The sequence below is a fragment of the Cetorhinus maximus genome, chromosome 7 (assembly GCF_964194155.1).
Source record: "Cetorhinus maximus chromosome 7, sCetMax3.hap1.1, whole genome shotgun sequence".
NCBI lineage: Eukaryota > Metazoa > Chordata > Chondrichthyes > Lamniformes > Cetorhinidae > Cetorhinus > Cetorhinus maximus.
Genome location: NC_135885.1, coordinates 37,247,465 through 37,268,295, shown reverse-complemented (window position 1 = coordinate 37,268,295; position 20,831 = coordinate 37,247,465). Strand labels below are relative to the sequence as shown.

General features: G+C 43.0%; 1 protein-coding gene across 6 annotated transcripts in view; it reads left to right on the top strand.

The window, feature by feature from the left end:
- LOC144682720 (protein furry homolog) overlaps nt 1-20,831 on the top strand; it is a 520,809-nt gene that overhangs the window by 423,189 nt on the left and 76,789 nt on the right. For all 6 annotated transcript variants that reach the window (XR_013577095.1, XM_078545350.1, XM_078545351.1 and 3 more), the window contains exons 45-50: nt 535-632; nt 729-899; nt 5,709-5,849; nt 7,917-8,096; nt 19,130-19,291; nt 19,471-19,545. Coding sequence is in view for 5 of the 6 variants with exons in the window: in XM_078545350.1 (XP_078401476.1) it covers nt 535-632; nt 729-899; nt 5,709-5,849; nt 7,917-8,096; nt 19,130-19,291; nt 19,471-19,545 (827 nt within the window). In the remaining variant the exon portion in view is untranslated. The remainder of the gene's footprint in view (nt 1-534; nt 633-728; nt 900-5,708; nt 5,850-7,916; nt 8,097-19,129; nt 19,292-19,470; nt 19,546-20,831) is intronic.

The window sequence follows — 20,831 nt, the reverse complement described above, 5'->3', positions numbered from 1 at the left end:
TTTATATGAAGTTTCACTTATTATACAATAAAAGTCGGCCTATTTTGCTAGATTTTTACAATTGTAATGTTTCTGCACATATAAGCATTCCTCTCACATCACCCCATTTTATGCTTTTAAATTGAATCTTGAAAGCAGTGGATTTTTATGTGAAACTAACTATCCCTGTTGAGACACCTTAACGTTATGATTTCATGATGTTACCAATTTATTTTATGATGCCTCAAGACCAGGATTTTGTCATGTGACTTTTACACAAATTATCTACTCTGCCTGCTTCTGACTAACAATTATGAAGCATTAAGTACCAAAACAAGAAATGACTGAGACCTGATGCAGTGTTCTCACAAAGCTGAGCAAATGCACAGTAGCCCATATGGCACCTCACAGGCTGTGTTCAGATAAACAACGCATGTGCATGGCTATACAAAAAATTTAAAGGGATTTAATAGAAAGAACTCAAGAAATTAGCTTTAGAAATTGATCGGAATGCAGTAGCAGTTCAATTATCTTTCTATTATTTGGCTATTTCAGGATTCCCTTTGAATGTTCTCTGCCTCCTTCCACATTTGATTCAGCACTTTGATAACCCTACCCAGTTCTGCAAGGATTCTGCAGATCGCATAGCCCAGGTTTGTGCTTTAGGTAGTATATTTAAGCAGATTTTTTTTTACCAATCATGTTTCAAAACCTAAATGTCTAATATTTTTGTACTACTTCCCTGTTAGGTCTGTATGGAAGAAAAGAACCCCAAGCTTTCCAACTTAGCACATGTAATGACTTTGTATAAAACCCACAGCTATACACGAGATTGTGCTACATGGGTTAATGTTGTTTGCCGTTACCTTCACGAGTCCTTTGCTGAAATCACTTTGAATCTTGTCACGTATCTGGCAGAGGTGTGTGTAATATATATTTTTTGCTATTAGTATTTTGGTTTCTTTAGATGTACGTTGTTCAGTATTGTAATCAATTTATTTCACATGAAACTAAAAGTGAAAAAGCTGTAAACGTATAGCAAAATAGACAGTTAAATCAGGTAATCCTGCTGAGTTTTTCCAGGTAATTCTGTTTTTGAGTTAAATCTTTGTACTCTTCTTTAAAACAATTCTGAAGACAGCTCTATCTGACTCTCCACAAAAGCATTGATTGACTGGCTGTGTTTCCAGCACTTTCTATTTTTGTTTCAGATTTGCAGTATTTTCTGTGTTTATTATAAATAATAAGTAGTAATGCAGTGTTGTTCCAAACCCTAATTGATTGTAATTTGGCAGGTTTCGTTTAATTTACTGAATGCCCAAATTTAGTAGTTGGAGTTCAACTGTATCAAAGTTTTAAAAGAAAAACATAAAATAGCCCTCAGCCCTCACACCCCCTCACCCCCACACACTCCCCATGCCTCATCCATGCCAATCCATGCTACCCCATGCCCCCCACCCACCCCCATTTCTCTTTAAAGAGAAGTACTGCTCATCTTACACTGAGGAATAAAATATGTACTGTTCATCAATACTGTTTTATCCAAAGTCCTATTCTGGTAGATTTTATTGTTTGATCAGTAACAACCAGCACTTAAGACACAGTGACAAGGTAAGTTTAAATTATTTTTAATTTTAAGATGTTTTTATTCCTATTGGTTTAATGGGTAGATGGTATTCCGAACATAAGGGACTGATGCGTACATCTGATCTGTGACAGTCTAGTGAGGTCAAAGAAGTGAAGTCTTGTGGTAATATACATCCAATTATTCATAATGGGGAAAGAAATATGTAACTTCTGCCTAGTTACCTAACCAAACTCTTTGGCCTGGATTTTCGCACCAGGGTCAGGAGTGTAGAGTTGGTACAATTTCCTGCTCCACAAACCTGACCTGGGAGACAGTGATCCGGAGGGTGGGATTTTTGTTCCTGGGTGGCAGGGTTCCCTGAAAGTTGGGCCTGGTTACCCAGAAATGAGTGCAGAGAATGCCAGGTGCGGGGACAGGCAGGATAGAAGGCCTGCCTTTGTGCACCAGCAGTGTATCAAAGTTTTTTTAAAAAGAGAGAAACATAAAACAGCCCTCATCCATCACGCCCCCTCACCCCCCTCCAACACACTCCCTATGCTCCATCCATGCCAACCATGCCGCCTCATCATGCACCCCCCCCCCCACCAAAACCCCATGGCCCCTCAATGCTCCATGCAAACATATGCACCCCTGCTCACACCCTCATGGCCTCCATGCCAACCTATTACCTCTGCCCAACCTCATGGCCCCTCATACCCTCCATACCAACTTAAACCCTCTGCCCAACCCTCATGGCTCAAACCCTCCATACCAACTTATGCCCCCCATCAACCCCTATGGCCCCTCATACCCTCCATGCCTCACCCATGCCATGACCCTTCACACCCTCCATGCCAACCTATGCCCACACCTCCCTGGTCCTTTATAGCCCCAATGCTAACTTCGTGTGAAACCATGCCACCCCAACCACCCCCCTTTACCCTTTACCTACCATGCCAACTCACCCAGTATCCACCAGGGGCAGAGCCCAGGACCCATGCTGAGATAAATAAAATAAAGCTCCAAGTGTCTGTTGCAGACTTTATTTTGTTAAGTATTCTCATTCATAAAATCCCATTTACTACAATTACATTGTTTCAACTACATTATCCCTTATAACAACAAACATTTCACAAAATTGCATAATCCCTTATAAGAACAAGTATTGAAGTTCATAGCCCCACTTCAAACAGCCCAAAACCATTTGGAGCTTTCAATCAAACTGAAATGGCAGGCAACCTACTTTGATAATGGACAGTTGTGAAATCAGTCATGCAGAGCTAATCCAGCACTGGTAGCCCTAAGGCTTATGTCAACAGACAGAGTGAAATAGCAAGCAATATTTTTTTGAGAACTCCAGACAGTTTTTCTAAAGACTTAAAGAACAGGAGTTTTAAATGCCTTGACAGCTCCCTTTGATAGTTCATCTTGACACTTTTGACAGTTGTTTTCGACAGCTCCTCTTGACAGTTCATTTGGACTCTTTTGACATTTGTTTTTGACAGCTCCTCTTGACACTCCATTTTGACAGTTCCATGATCTTCACAGTTCCAATGAATTTATGTACTTGTCAGACACATTTGTGCCAACTTTCAGAAATTCCAAAGGGCACCTGACCTGCCCAAAGGTGTCCTGGGGCCATATCCAAAGATACCTTTCCAAAAGGGTACCTTGGCTATCCACATGAATCCAGAAAGTTCAAACCTGCTCCTACCAGGCCTAATCTGTGCATGTCAGGTTTCAGACACCTCTCTCGCCAATCTATGGGCAGCTGCCTCAGTGAAATTTGCATGTGCAAATCCCAGCCTGGGCCCATTCCCGATCCCAGAAAATGCTAGGTGCCATGTTCAGAGGTGGGACTTCCAGATCCGGGCCTCTTCAGCAATTTTCACAATTTGCGAAAATCCAGGCCTTTAATAGTGGTTTCATCCACATCAAGCAGCATATGGAATGGTATAAAATCTTATGCTTTCAGCAGAAGGAGAATTTCTCTGTCCTCATAGAGCAATGTCCCAATGCCCAAAAGAGTGAAGAGGAATTTCCATTCTTTTGATTTCTCCCAGTCACAGCGGGCTGGATTTTCATCCTCGAGTTGGGTGATGGGAGTCAGGAAAATCCCCGTTTTAGCCCATCCACCTCGAGAGAAAGTGTCCGCAAGGATGGAATTTTCATTTGGGGTGCATTGGATGCTGCTACAGTTGGGCCAACTGACCCGGGAAAAGTTCAGAGTCAGCCAGAAGAACTGTCGGGTGCACAGGCGGGCAGTTTAAGAGGCCCGCCTCAGTAATGTGGGACCTTTGCCAATTATTACAACAAAAAAGCCCTCCAGCCCCCATCCCTCACACTCCCACAGTCTCCCCATGCCCCAACCATGCCATCTCCTGTCCCCCACCTACCGCTATGCCCCTTCAAGCCCCCCTGGTCAAGGTATGTCCCAACCCCCCACCCATCCATCCCCATGGCTTCTCATGCCTCCATACCAAGGTATGTGCCCACCCAACCCCTATTGCCCTTCATATTCCATGTGCCTAGCTATGGCACTTCCATGCCAGTCACCCACTATACAGTGTATCGAAGCAATGAACTAATTACAGTAGGATGTGTAAAAGGAGCTTAAAACAAAACAGTCACTCATTGATAACTTTCCACTTTCTTAAAAAAAAACTTCTTTTTACTCCAGGTCAGTGAAGTGTCAACAGTCCAGACCCTTTCAAGTATCAGTAGTTTGAGGGGAGAGACAGTGGTTTAGGGGTAAAGTTACTGGACTAGTAGTCCAGAGGCCAAGGCTAATGCTCTGGGGACACAGGTTTAAATTCCACCAGAGCAGCTGGCTGATTTTGAATTCAATTTATAAAATCAGGAATATAAAGTTAATCTCACTGATGTTGACCATGAAGCCATCATAAGTTGTTGTATAAACCCACCTGGTTCAATAATGTTCCTTAGAGAAGGAAATCTGCCACCCGGTCTGGCCTACAGGTGACGCCATACTCACAGCTGCCCTCTGAAATGGCCTAGGAAGCCACTAAGTTCAAGGGCAGTGTTGGGATCACATCCCATGAAAGAATTAAAAAAACTGCAAGCACTTGAAATCTCACAGCATAGATCAGAGAGCCAGAGTTGCCAATCAAACAAAGTTTTCCCTGGGGCTCAGGTGTTTTAATACACTGATGGATGTCTGGACTCTCAACCAAGAATACATAATGAGGCTTGGTTGAGAGCCCAGAACTCCATTTCCTTGCTGGAGTGTCTAAGTCGCAGGGAAAACATTGCTTGATTGACAAATCTCTCTCTCTCTCTCTCTCTCTCTCTCCCCTCTCTCTGATCTATGCTGTCAATTTCACAATGTTTATTTATACAAGATAAAGAGGCATAAGGGGTCATAGGGGTTGTTTGGGGGACATACCTTGGCATGGAAGGCATGAGGGACCATAGGGGTTGTTTGAGGAGCATACCTTGACGTGGGGGCCATAGGGGGTGGATGGGGGCATGGAGGGGCCATAGGGGCTGGGTGGGGGGCATGAGGAACCATAGGGACTGGGTGGGTGGCATACCTTGACATGGGAGCATGAGGAGGAACTTTTAAACTTGCCTTTTGAAAGGTTAACTCATGAGACTAGGTTCACAACACCTCTGAGGTGCCAAAACCATGACTCTTTGAAAAGTTGGCCCAACTCCATGAAAATTGCGGAGGACCAGGATATGCCTATCACCGCAATGGAACCTGCCAGGTCTGGAATGGAGGGTTCGGGCTTGCAAACCAAACCAGCCCGCACCCTTAAAAGACACTTCTGAAAATCGGAAACCCCGGAAATGGAGTCAGGAACCCAGTAATCGGGACCCATCCGCCAATTTTAAAGGGCTCCCAAGTCATCCCGAGCAGGTGAAAATCCAGCCCAGAATTCAGAGTGCAGGTTTAGTTTTTGAGAATCTGCATTGTGGACCGCTAAATCCAAATTTACTCAAGTGAGTGCTCAAAAAGTGTTTTGATTTTATTCAGCAAAATATAAAGAAGTAATGTAAGTAGATTTAATGTTTATATCCATGTAATCATTCAGTTTTAGCACATTTCAGCATTCATTTACGTTCATCTCTTGGCTTAATGGCATGAAGTTTAAATCAACTTTGAAATGAGCTAATGAATACACCTTTGACCTAACAGCTGTTGGATAAAGGTCTTCCCAGCATGCAACAGTCATTACTGCAGATCATTCACAGCCTTCTAAGCCATGCAGATTTATCATCTATACCTGTGAAGCAACTTAACATGGAAGTCCTGAAAATCATTGAAAAATTTATTCAGGTAAATTATTGACCAACAAACAGTTATGGTTTTTGCTTTGCTGTTTCTACTCAAGTCAGTTACTGAAATCAGTATTGTAGGTTTTTCATGCAGTATAAAAGTTTTATTAGCACAATCTGTTGTCACTTTAATACCACTGCTTAACAATTAAGGGTTTATCAGTGGCTGTTAATGTGGATTTTATGCTGTTTTCAATTGGTTACAATAAATTATTCAATAATGAACCTTGTCACTAAACTGAATTAAAGCTATTGGGCTTGAATTTCCTCCTTGTCACAATGGCAGCAAATCCTCGACGGGGTGGGACTTCTACCCACCAAGTATTTGCAAATCCTGATCCATTTTCTAGAACAGGAATATTTACATACTTTAGGTAGATACCTGCACCATTTACAGTGATTATCCCAAACTAAGGAAGGAAATTCATTGTCAAGCATTCCCATGTATTTGGGCCCAGCAGTGTCATGGGATGACATATAATATACAGTGCAGAAACAGGCCATTTGGCTGAACCAGTCATGCAGGTGTTCATGCAGAAGAGATTAAAAAATAAAGTACGCTTAAAAAAAAATAGGCTCTGTCATCAATTGTGGTAGAAAATTGTTTTTTTTAAGTTTAAATGCCTGCCAGAATTCAAAGTCAACTTGCAGAGTGTCCTAGTATTCAAAAATATTTGACTGTATCTATATTGCTATGGAGGCACTGTTTAGTATTGCCTTTTGGGTACATAAATCAAAATTCACTTTCTTAATATGCAGATACTAGCTGATTATCAGCGTAGAATTGTGTACGTTGATGTCCACTTCCCCACAAGTAGTTCATCATTTAGTGGCAGTCTAACTTTTCATAGCTCTTAAAAGGATTTGAAGACTCAATGGCTAGCAACTAGGCATGATGATTTTTCAAACTATGCACTAAGATTGAGGTAATATAAAATTAATCCCATGCCTTGACCAGGTTACTGATCAAACAGAATTTTGTCATGCTCAAGCAGTTTTTAGGCAACCAAAATGGCAACAGTACTCCCCATGTCATAGAACATTGCAACAAGTAGCAGTTGACTGATAATGAGTAAGCATCAGTGCAAAAGGAAAATAAGAAAGGGCTACAACATCTGCTTCCTGAGGAAGAAGGATGAGTAGCAACAGAAAAGCAGTGATAACACTTGATTGATGTCTTCTTCCTTTGTGCTTCTGCACTTGGGCGGTTATCCTGCTGGCCTCTGGAAATTGGTGTATCCCATGGCTGCCTACCAGCATGTGGGATAGGAGATTCAGAGAGGGTCTGGCAGGAGAGAAGTATGGGCCTGGAGAGGCCCAAACATTCTTCCTGCGGGCCAGAGGAGTACAATACTCTTGCTCCTCCTGGTCTTGAAAAGGAAAGTTCCGCTTTTCGTCTTGGATCCTTTTTTTTAATTTGCCTGACAGGAAAGCCCCAGCAGTTCCTCATTCAGACCAGCATTAATATAGTAGATGGATTCCAGTGATGCCATTGGACCCTGATCTGCATCTGTCAATGAGAATCTCATGGCTTTGGGCAGGCAAGTTGGCTGCCCAACCATTATGACAAGTAAATAATCCTAAGTATTTTAACTGCAAGCTTGCGCAGTTTCTCTTGGGAGCTACATAAATCATAACTGTTGCAAAGCTCATGAAAGCCTTAGTGGAAGCTGAGATTTAAAAAAGGAACTACTAGAAAAGCTTGTTTTTAAAGTCTTTGGGCTTTTTACATGCCATCCACCTGCAGGTCTCCCCAAGGCCTCATTCTTGCTAAGCATCACCACATATGGGCCAGCAAATAGCATGGTTCCCTTCCCACTCACTTTTGCTCATCATAATGAAGCTCCTGTCTGTTTTAGATAGATGCTTTTAGACCTCCATTGGCAAAGGGGACACAAATTGAGAAAAATGCTGGGAAAAAAATCCATACCACAGCTTGATATGTGAACAATAAATTAAAATGGATAAGCTGTCAATTTTTCTACCAGTTTGGGTTACAGACCTGGGTGTTCATCTTTAGTTAATCACAAATATTTGAAAATAATTGATGTTAGCTTTATCTTTACAGAGTGCTCACTGGAAGGAGGCCCTAAACATTCTTAAGCTAGTAGTCTATCGATCTGCAAGCCTGGTCTTGCCATCTTGTCAACACAGCGACCCGTCTCAAGTAGATATGCATCGAATGTGGAAAAATGCTTCAAAAGAATTGCCAGGGAAGACATTGGAGTTTCACTTTGACATTTCTGAGGTATTTTTTATCATTGAGCTACTCTTCTGGCACCTCTCCTGCACAATGACTGCTTACTTCCACCTCCACAACATCATGCAACTTTGCCCTGCTTCAGCCCATCTGCAGCTGCAAATTCATCCATGTCCTTGTCATCTGCAGGCTGAACTACCCCAATGTTTTCCCTGCTGGAAGCCCATTCCCAACCCTCCATAAACTCATTCAAAATTCCTTTTTCTTATTGACCTGCATTGACTCCAGTCCCTCGAATCTTCCAATTTAAAATTCCCATCCTTGTGTATAAACCCCTTCTTGGTTTTGTTGTTCCCTAACTCTGCATTCTCCTTTACCCTCCAACTTCCCCCCCGTCCTCACCATCTGGAACTCTCCATTCCTTGAACTCTCGCAACACCCTATTCTCTTCAATCCAACACTGGTGAACTTGCCTTCACCCATAAAAGTTCCACCTTTTGAAATTCCTTCCCTAAATCTCTTTGCCTCTCCACTTCCCTCTCTTTCTTTAGGCTCCCCCTTGAAATCCACCTCTTTGACTAAACACATTTTCTATTATTAATTTTTCTGGCTCGGCATCCATTTTTGCCTCATTATGGACCTATGAAGTTGTTATTGCACAGCCGATGGTAAATGCTGAGTTGTTCAAATCCCAAAGGGAAACTTGAAACAGCTGCCACACCCTATTTTGCAATTTGTATAAATTTCGAGATGCATGCCTTGAACTCAGTAGTAATAAGACCCCCAAGTCTTATAGGTTTTTACAAAACTAGATTAAACATTTATTAATAAGAGAAATGACTTTAAACACATACATAGATCTACAAATTGCTATGATAACTTCTAAATCCCCTACTTAATCTGACTCCCAGTTACACTTACATTAAGGCAACAGTAAGACACATGGGGCAGAATGTTGCGCTGGTTAGGCAGGTGCGCGCCCGACCCAAACAAGCTTAAAATGACGCGTGATGACATTGGGCAAGCATCTATATCCAAATGGTAGTACAATCTGATGCACCTCCCTCCAGCTTTAATTTTCTGAAGCATGATAGGGCCTCCATTTTCTCATTAAAATATTACCCTTAAGGTAATAACATTCTGGAGTACATTTTGCCTCTGTTCCTGAGTAAGCTGTCTGAAATAAATGTTTCATTTGCAAATCCTTTTTCTGTAACTCCACTAACTTCCTTGAGTTAAACAGTTCAGCTGAATTGTCCTCTAGCCTTTCTTCCTGAACAACCTTATTAAACACAGCGTCAGCTAATTGGATTTCCACACCTTCTCCTTGCCTTTGAACTTCCTGTTCTTCTTGTTTCAACCTATGAGCCTGTGATCTCATTATCACACAATCTGGAAACAATCCAGGATGCTCTCTCTGCAAAACTTCTGTTGAAAACACTTCTACAGGCTGCTCAACTACCAAAGACATCACCCACATTTGTGATCCAGCTATATCGTTAACCAGAATAAATTGAACCCCTGCAATGGGCAATTTTTCCACTACTCCAACAATCACCTCACCTGTTTTTCACTTACTCTTTAAATTTACCATCCACAACAGAATAGGTTTAGCATCTCCATGAACCCCACTTATTATCACCTGTTCCTGCAATGCTTCCTCTGAACAACAATTGTCAGTATCCCACAACATGAAGGATTGACTAGCCCCTGTGTCTCTTAAAATTTTAACGTTTTTACCCACTCCACTGTGTACATATGGACTTACCCTTCACACACAAAATCTTTAAACATTTCTGCAACCTGCTCCTCAGAATTCTCTTGGGTGAATTGTGAACACATTCCCACTTCTTTACCTATCACTGATTCTCCCTGTTTTACCTGCACACAAACCACTGTTTAATCCTGTGCCTGAACCTCAGAACCCACAGTACTTTTACTTACAGTACTTTTCTGCACCCCTATAATTCCAACAGATTTTCCCTGCAATTTCCAGCACACAAATTTTGTATATCCAACTTTATTACAATGAAAACACTTCAATTTTCAAATGTCATTTCTACCCTCAGCACCTTCCTTTTTATCCTGAGAAAAAACTTCCTGCGAATTTCTATCTACTCCTCTTCCCTGACTACCCACCTTCCTTTCACCTTCCCCACTTTCTATCCTTTTCTGATTTAAAAGGGTGATGAAAAAATGGTTTAGCTCTATGAACTAGCTAACTGCTTGTCTTACCGTTTCAATTCTCTGTTCCTACACATGAGTTCTCATTACCAAATGAATTGAATCTTTAAATTCTTCCAAAAGAATTACCTCTCTAAGAGCTACATACATTGTTTCTATCTTTAATACCCATATCCACCGGTCAAAATTACTTTGTTTTACTCTTTCAAGCTCAGTATAAGTTTACCCAGGTTGTTTTCTCATATTCCTAAATTTCTGCCTATATACCTCAGGAACCAGCTCATATGCACTCAAAATAGCCATTTTTACCACATCATAGTTCACCGACATTTCTTCTGACAATGAAGCATAAACCTCATGTGCTCTACCCACCTGTATTGTAACAATAATGCCCATTTTTCCTGTGGGCATTTAATCTATTTAGCTATCTTCTCAAATGAAATAAAGGGCAGCATTTTCCGGTCAGCGAGCAGGGGCGGGGCCCGCTCACCAATGTGTAAAATGATGCGGGGTTATGTCAGCTGTGTGTCCCGACGTCATCCCGCGTCATTTAGATTTTCAGTTCGGCGGGCGTGCAGCCGAGTTGGTTGCGCTCCTGCCGATCTGTCAACGGCCTATTAAGGCCATTAAAAAAGTAATTAAACTGATTAATGGACCTGAGGCGAAGAGCCCAGGTGGCCTTCCGAAAAAGCATGAAACCTCATCCACAGACAGGATGAGGTTTCATGAGGGATTTAAAATATTCTGAAACTTTTTAAGTGAAAGTAATGGGCATGTCCCAGCTCATGTGACAGTGTCACATGAGGGGTCATGTCAGGAAAATTTTTTTTTACCTTTAATAAATTTTTAAAACTTCAACCGATCTCCCCAAGGCAGCACTTTGCCTCAGGGAGATCTCTGCGCTCTTCCGCGCGTATGCGTGAAAGAGCGCACAGACCTGCTCACGGAATCCACCTCTCCCCCCCACCCAACCTGTACAGGGAGTGCACAGCACTTCCAGGTGGATATCACGCTGGGCGGGCCTTAATTGATCTGCCCAAGTAAAATGGCGGCGCACTTCTGACCAGAGGCGCCGATCGGCAACCTGTCCGCTCGCGCCTGCTCCCGCACAGCCCCCCAATGGGGGGGAAAATGCTGCCCAAAGTGTGCTTTCACATCTCATTCCTCAAACTTTGAAAGAGCTTGTACAAATTTAAACATCTCCCCACTGGGTTTTAAGTTAAAGATTTTTTACTCATCAGAACTTTTCTCAGAATCTGTGATCTCTATTTTAAATTCCAGCCTTTTAAGCTGGTATGCCCTTTCTCTTTCCTTCTCTCTTTCCATTGCCTCTCTTTCTTTATCCTTCTCTCTTACATGGCATTCCGGTTCTAGCTTCCTAACTTTCTCCTACCTTTCTGCTTGCTCCCATGAAATGCCCTGTCTTTTTCTGCTGCCTCTAGCTCCAGTTTTTTTCATATCCAATTCTTTTTCCTTTTCATTTGCCTCCTATTCAAGTTTTCTTAGTTCCTTTGCTTGTTCAATTCAAGCTTCTTCATTTCTAACTGAAGGCTCACTACCTCCAGCTGTGACTAACCAGTGTCAGATATCACTTCCAACATTAAATGCCATGCTATACCTCCAATTATATCTGCTTTCTTTGCCCTGGCAGGTAACCCCAATTGTAATTTATCCGACAATTCCATTAACTTAACTTTAGTTACCTTTTGTAAATCAGCCAAAGTTATAACTTCAACTCCCTTCAATCCACCTTCTCAAGGGCAACTAGGGATGGGCAATAAATGCTGGCCCAACCAGTGAGCCCACGTCCCATGAATGAATTTTTTTTTAAATCTGAGCAACTGCCAAAGCCATGTTACAGTCTCACCACTTTAAAAAACCTCACACCAGCTCCTGAATTCAAAGTGCTAATCATGCTTGTAACCTCAAGATTCACCAACTCCAAACTAATCAAACCATTTTAAATGTATCCCTGACGATCCCCCAACTATGTTATGGCACAGCCGATGGTAAATGCTGCGTTGTTCAAATCCCAAAGGGAAAAAGATGACTACGTGGCTTAAGAGTTGGTGCAGGAGGGAGGATTTTAGATTCCTGGATCACTGGGACCGTTTCTGGCGAAGGTGGGACCTATACAAGCGGGACGGTCTACATCTGAACCAGAGCGGGACTAACATCCTTGTGGGCAGGTTTGCTAGTGCTGTTGGGAGGAGTTTAAACTAATTCAGCAGGGGGAAGGGACACAGAATGTTAGCAGAATAGGGACACATCATAATACAGTAAAACAATCAAGTCAGAGGGAGCACAGCTGCATTAGGTTTCAAGGGAGTAAGGCAAGGCTGGATGGCCTCTACTTTAATGCCAGGAATATTACAGGTAAAACGGATGAGTTAAGGGTGAGGATTGACACGTGGAATTGTGATATAGTAGCCATCACAGAGACATGGTTGAGGGAGGGGCAGGATTGGCAGCTCAACATTCCGGCATATAGAATCGTCAGGCGAGACAGGGGAGGGGGTAAAAGAGGAGGAGGCATTGTATTATTAGCTAAGGAGTCAGTTACCTCAGTAAGGAGAGATGATATCTTGGAGGAGGCATCGAATGAAACTTTGTGGGTAGAGCTTAGGAATAAAAAAGGGGCACCCACATTGTTAGGTGTTTATTATAGATCCCCAGATAATCAGCGGGAAATTGAGGAGCAAATATGTGCACAATTTGCGGAGGTGTGTAAAAACAATAACAATAGGGTAATTATATTAGGTGATTTCAACTTTCTCAATATTAATTGGGATAGACATCGTGTTAAGGGCTTGGATGGAGTGGATTTCTTGAAATGTGTACAGCAGAACTTTTTAGGTCACTATGTAGAGGGTCCAACAAGGGATGTCACAGCGCTGGACCTAATTCTAGGGAATGAAGCCGGACAGGTGGCTGAAGTGGTGGTGGGGGAGCATTTTAGTGATAGCGACCACAACATGGTACAATTTAAGCTTGTTATGGACAAAGAAATAGACAAGTTGCAAAAAAATGTTTTGGATTGGGGAGAGTGGATTTTAGTAAAATAGGACAGATCTGGCCAAGGTAGACTGGGAACAGCTACTTGTGGGGAAATCTACAGAAGAGCACTGGGGGGCGTTCAAAAAGGAAATGGGGAGGGTACAGGCTCAACATGTTCCCTCTAGGGTGACAGGAAGGAGTAACAAGCCCAGAGAACCATGGATGACCAGAGATATTCAGGATACGGTGAGAAGGAAAAGAGACTTTTAGCAGGTACAAGGGGAGTAATAAGACCGCCAAGTCTAATAGGTTTTTGCAAAACTAGATTAAACATTTATTAATAAGAGAAATGATTTTAAACACATACATAGATCTACAAATTACTGCTATGATAATTTCTAAATCCCCTTCTTAATCTGACTCCCAGTTACACTTTCATTAAACCAACTGTGAGACACATAGATTTTAAAAGACCCAAGCAAAAGACCAAAAGACACATGATACCCTGAACCAGTCAAATTCAAAGTGAGTTTTCTTAACTTCAATTCTTCGAAAACAGCAGCTTGAGGCATAGATGCTGAAGGCTTTTCACACTTGTTAGATCTTAAAAATGCCCACTCTTACACACAGCCTTCGCTCCTTTATACATATTTTCCCTTTTGAATGCAAATTCTCATTGTCTTTGGACTTTATGGCCAGGATTTTCTGGTTGTCGGACAGGCTCGGCGGGGGCGGCCACGAATCAGACCACTGCCCGTAATTCAGCCGCATCCATCATTTCACACTGGCTGGCCAATTACCAGCCAGCCAGTGTGAAACGCGCACTGCAGTACTCAGTGCTGCCTTGTGGGGTGTGGAGGAGGGCAAGCGTGGAAGTTCAGCATGCGTGCGGGTGTGCGCAGTAAAAGCTTCCTGAGGCGCAGAGCTGTTTGATTAGTTTGAAGAATTTTTGTTTTAAATTTGTTTTAAATCACTGATCAAAACCTCATCCCACCCGTGGTTGAGATTTCACAAAAAATCCAAAGGGCGCTTGGCGTTTTTGACTTCTTGCCAACCTTAAGGTTGGACAGGCAGCGAAAAATTTCATTTAATTCGAACTTTAATGGCATTAATAGGCCTGTTAATTGTCAGCGGGCACTCTGCTAACTCCCGCACACGCCTACCAACCAAAATACCTCACGAGTGCACAGTGACATCAGGATGCACGCCCGATATCATCATGCGTCATTTTATGCTCGTTCGGGTCGGGCGAGCGCCTACCCGACGAGCACAATATTCTGTCCTATATTTCTGATAATAAAACTCTCCCATAGCACTAAGTTTCACCAACAATCTTCAGGAAAAATAAACACACTGGGCAGGATTTTTCAGTCGGCGTGCGGGGGCGGGCCCGACACGCCATTGCATAAAAGGACGCGTGATGACGTCGAACGTGCGCCCCAACATCATCGCGCAATCCTGTGTCGGCTGCACGCCCGCCGATATGTAAACAGTCTATTAAGGCCATTAAGAAAGTAATTGATGTAATTGTTAACGCTGCCCGTCCTACCTTAAGGTTGGCAGGCAGACTAAAAGGCCAAGCGACATTCGCGTTTTTTAGGAAACCTCATCCACGAGCGGTGACATCAGTCATCTCAATTTCTCTGCTCCTCTCACCCACTCTAACCTGTCTCTTTCTGAACTTGTTGCACTCTGTTCTCTCAGGTCCAACCCTGACTTTGTCATCAAACCTGCTGACAAGGGTGGTGCTGTTGTTGTCTGGCACACTGACCTCTACCTTGCAGAGGCTGAGCGTCAACTCGCGGACACTTCCTCCTACCTCCCCTTGGACCATGACCCCACCATTGAACATCAAGCCATTGTTTCCAGGACTGGCACTGACCTCATCTCCTCTGGAGACCTTCCCTCCACAGCTTCCAACCTCATAGTCTCCCAACCTCGGATGGCCCACTTCTACCTCCTCCCCAAAATCCACAAACAGAACTTTCCCAGCAGACTGATCGTGTCAGCCTGCTCCTGCCCCACGGAACTCATTTCTTGCTATCTTGACTCCATTCTCTCTCCCCTTGTCCAGTCTCTTCCCAACTACATCCGCGATTCCTCTGGCGCCCTACATCATATCAACAATTTCCAGTTCCCTGGCCCCAACCGCCTCTTCTTCACCATGGACGTCCAATCCCTCTGCACCTCCATCCCCCACCAGGATGGTCTGAGGGCTCTCCGCTTCTTCCTCGAACAGAGGCCCAAACAGTCCCCATCCACCACTACTCTCCTCCGTCTGGCTGAACTTGTTCTCTCACTGAACAATTTCTCCTTAAACTCCTCTCACTTCCTCCAAATAAAAGGTGTGGCTATGGGTACCCGCATGGGCCAGTTATGCCTGTCTTTTTATGGGGTATGTGGAACATTCCTTGTTCCAGTCCTACTCAGGCCCCCTCCCAAAATTCTTTCTCCGGTACATTGATGACTGCTTCGGTGCCGCTTCATGCTCTCATCTGGACCTGGAAAATTTTATTAATTTTGCTTCCAGTTTCCACCCCTCCATCATTTTCACATGGTCCATCACTGACACTTCCCTTCCCTTCCTTGACCTCTCTTGACCTCAATTTCTGGTGATAGACTGTCCACCAATATTCATTACAAGCCCACTGACTCCCAGAGCTAACTCGACTACAGCTCCTCACACCCCGTTTCCTGTAAGGACTCCATCTCGTTCTCTCAGTTCCTTCACCTCCGTCACTTCTGTTCTGATGATGCCACTTTCCAAAACAGTTCCTCTGACATGTCTTCCTTCTTCCTTAACCGAGGTTTTCCACAAACGGTGGTTGACAGGGCCCTCAACCGTGTCCGGCCCATCTCCCAAGCATCTGCCCTCACACCCTCCTCTCCCTCCTAAAACCATGACAGGGTCCCCCTTGTCCTCACTTATCACCCCACCAGCCTCCGCATTCAAAGGATCATCCTCCACCATTTCCGCCAACTCCAGCATGATGCCACCACCAAACACATCTTCCCTTCACCCCCTCTGGCGGCATTCCGCAGGGATTGTTCCCTCTGGGACACCCTGGTCCACTCCTCCATCACCGCCTACACCTCAACCACATCCCACGGCACCTTCACAATCAACCGCAGAAGGTGCAACACCTGCCCCTTTACTTCCCTCCCCTCACCGTCCAAGGGTCCAAACACTCCTTTCAAGTGAAGCAGTATTTCATTTGCACTTCCCTCAACTTCGACTACTGCATTCGCTGCTCCCAATGCTGTCTCCTCTACATTGGAGAGACCAAACGCAGACTGAGTGATCGCTTTGTGGAACACCTTCGGTCTGTTCGCAAGCATCACCCAGACCTCCCTGTCGCTTGCCATTTCAACACACCACCCTGCTCTCATACCCACATGTCCATCCTTGGCCTGCTGCAATGTTCCAGTGAAGCTCAACGTAAACTGCATGAACAGCACCTCATCTTCCGAATAGGCACTTTACAGCCTGCCGGACTTAACGTTGAGTTCAACAACCTCAGATCATGAACTCTCTCCTCTATCCCCACCCCCTTTCTGATCCCCCTTTTTCCAATAATTTATATTTTTTTAATATAATTTTCTTTTCCCACCTATTTCCATTATTTTTAAATGTCTTTCCACCCATCGTTTCATCTTCATCTTTTAGCCTATTTCGATCCCTTCCCCCCACCCTACCCCACTAGGGCTATCTGTTACTTGTTCGACCTGCTTTCTACCCTTAATGCCACCATTAGCACATTCCTAAGCTAATATCACCACTGTCAACACCCCTTTGTCCTTTTGTCTATGACATCTTTGGCAATGTCTTCTTTGCCTCCACCTATAACTGGCCCTCTATCCAACTCTACCTGCCCCACCACCCTCAACCAGCTTATATTTCACCTCATTTCTATATTTCCTCAGTTCTGATGAAGAGTCATACGGACTCGAAACGTTAACTGTATTCCTCTCCACAGATGCTGTCAGACCTGCTGAGTTTTTCCAGCTATTTTTATTTTTTTCCCTTCAGACCAGCTGCCTTTAATCCAATTAAGTCTCTCACACATTCACAGACACAGGTACCATTATTTTTCAATAAATTCCAATAACAATATGAAAATTATTATATCTTCCTGACAGAAGTGCTGTGGGATATTTTGTTCATTAAAGATACAACATAGATGCAAGTTGTTGTGTTTTACTTAAATATTATTTAAAGCTATTCCCTCTGTGCATTGTTTACATAGTGTAGTGGAATCTCTATTTACACATGTTTGCATTTCCCACTCCAGCAACCTTGTGATCTTTCTGAGTGAAATTAGCTGTTAGTGCTGATTAAGGACAATTTCGCACTGTGGGCCAATGGTCAATGGGAACAGGGTTAAGACTATGCAGACACATTTTGTCATTTGCTGTATTTGATTAAAATTACTTATTACTGAAGAAAGTAAAATTATATCAATCATAGATGGTGGCATAGTGGTGATATCACTGGACTGGTAATCCAGAGGCCCAGGCTAATACTCGGAGGTTATGAGTTCAAATCCCACCGTGGCAGCTGGTGGAATTTAAATTCAATTACTAAACCTGGAATATAAAGCTAGTCTCAGTAATGGTGACCATGACAACTATCATGGTAAAAACCCATCTGTTTCACTAATCTGTCCTGCCGTCCTTACCTGGCCTGGCCTACATGTGACTCTAGACCCACAGCAATGTGGTTAACTCTTAATGCACTTTGAAATAGTCAAGCAAGTTACACAGCTCAAGGGCAATTAGAGATGGGCAACAAATCCTGGCCTTGCCAGGGACACACTCATCCCATGAAAGAATAAAGAAAAAAAAATTGCTATGTGGAATAAATTATTTTATCTGAGGGAAAAAAATCAAACTGAATGGGGAAAAAAAACAAAATTTTGTCAAGCCTCATTGTATTGACCCATGGAACATGGAAAATATCTATTGCTGTATATAATCAATACAATGGACTGAATAACTACAGTAGGAAGTTTTTAAAACAAAACTGAATATGTATAAAAAAAACATTTTTTCATAAAAAGCACCTGTTGGAAGCTTTTCAGGTGTCAGTTTTGTAGATTTTAGTTTTAACTGACATTATTCAGTGCCATTCCCTTAGATCCTATTACTTCCAAATTACATCAATGCATCGAGTAAATTTGGTCCCTAATTCGATATTACTTTAGCTCATGATACTGATGCCTTTTTATCTGAAATGAAAATTGTATTATTGGAAAATCTAGTAAAGCATTAAGAATTTACCTCGGAAAATATTTTGAGCCTATTGTTAACAGATTACGTTTTGGTCATTTCCTAGTCATGAAATAAACATTGATGCTTTTATTAAACATTGATGCCTCATGCAGTTTCCACTGTTCACATTAGTCGACTCCCATCATTTATGACCCCCTCTATCACAAATTTGTTTACCTGCACATATGTGTATGTACACCAAATCGTGGTTTACAGCCCCAAAACTTCACTTATCTGCGATTTAGAATATTAAACTCTCACCTTTCCCACGTAGAAAGTGCACACTGCACATGTGCCGTCTCTGCGCATGCGCAAGTTCATCGTTTGCGACTTCACCCTTCATGAGATTTTGCAGGAATGGAACCCCCACAAATGGTGGGTGTTGACTGTAGACTAATGCTTTTAAAAATTGATTCTTTCCTGGTTCCCCCATGATTGACTATATTGTATGCAACTTAAACATTACCTGCTGTCTGATACTATAAAACACCGATTAGAGATCATGAACATCCTGCAGATATTGCCTGTTCCTATTTTGTAGATTGCTTTTTAATGAATACAGGAAATTAGAGTCAGTTAATTAATGATTTGTGAGATAAGGTTGTTGTACAATTTTCTTTTTTTTGGAGACTCCTGTGATTGGAAGAAGTTATGATGATCTGCATGGTCCATCTGGGAGGGATGGAAAACCTAGGGCAATAGCTGTCACCCGAAGCACTTCATCTACCTCGTCGAGCTCTAATTCAAACGTTTTGGTCCCTGTGAGCTGGAAGAGACCCCAATTTTCCCAGGTATGTTTGAAATACTTAACCTGCTGTGTGTCACCCGGACTTTGTCTATACTGCTATAATTGAATCTACGTGAAATGTTGCATGGTGTATACTGGTCATTTAAAACAATGCATAGCATATGAAGAGAAAGAATGGGTAAATGGCATATTGTTTTAATTTTATCATGCCTTCTTCTACAGAAAAGAACACGAGAAAAATTGGTGAATGTACTTACGTTGTGTGGTCAGGATGTGGGTCTAACCAAAAATCCTTCCGTAAGTTGATGACTTTGTTTATGCAAGTAACTATTTAACTATAAGATATAAATAAAATAACTAATTATAGACCAGACATCCATTAAGCTTTTTGAAACACCTGCACCCCAGAGATAACATTGCTTAATTGACAGCTCGGGCTCACTGATCTCTGCTGTCAATTTCATAATGCTTATTTACTCAATGTTAAGTGGTTCAAGGGTTTGTGTTTTTTCTTATTGATACGTTAAAGGGTCTGGACAGTTAACTATTGGCTTGTAGTGAAATGACATTTTTTTCAACATGGTAGAAAGTTATGAAAGAATTACTTATTTTAAAAGTTTTATTTTCACAAATTCTACTACACTATAGAGTTAATTTATTCTATACAGGTCAATGAGCATGCAAGTGCCATAGGGCTTGGCATTGGGGGCATGAGGGCCCATGAGGGTGGGTGGAAAGGCAGAGCTTGGCATAGGAAACATGAGGGGGTGGCATGGATGGGTCATGGGGAATGTCTGGAGTGGGCAGGGGCTGAGCGCTGGGGAGCTTGTGGCCTGGATTTTTCCTGTGGCAGGCAGACTGGGCGGGAGTGGGCGGGGACGGGCCCGGAGCCAATTGCCGCCCACGATCGGCTGCACGCTGCCATTCTACACAGGCAATTGGCCCGCCCAAAACGTAACGCGAAGCCGGTAGCGCTCAGCGCTACCTGTGCGGGCGGGGGGAGGAGGGAGAGTAAGGGCTGCGCTATTTCATGCATGCACGCAGAAGAGCGCATCAATCTCTCTGAGGCACAGAGCTGCCTCAGGGAGATTGAATAGATAATAAAATAGTGTAACAAATGTTGTATAAAAATTTATTTAAACATGCCCCCTCATGTGACAGTGTCACATGAGTTGGGACATGTTTGTAAAGGTGGGAAAAATTATTTATTTATTTTATAAAAGCTTTAGAAAACCTCATCCCGCCCGTGGATGAGGTTTCCTGAAAAACGCAAAGGCCACATGGGCGTTCTAAATGACTTTAATTAATCTCTTAATGGCTTTAATAGGCTGTTATCATTTTGGCCGGTGCGCGCCCGCCAAACGAAATATCGCAATGGAGCGTGATGATGTTGGGACGCACACCCGACGTCATCACGTGTCATTTTATGTGTCGACGTGTTGGGCCTGCCCCTGACAAAGTCCCACAGCACTGCAACAGGCCTTTTAAATAGCCCGCCCCTGCACCAGGCAGCCCCTGTGGCTGCTGACAAAAAATTTTCTGGGTCAGCTGACCCAACTCCAACCTGCACCTGCCCCACACCC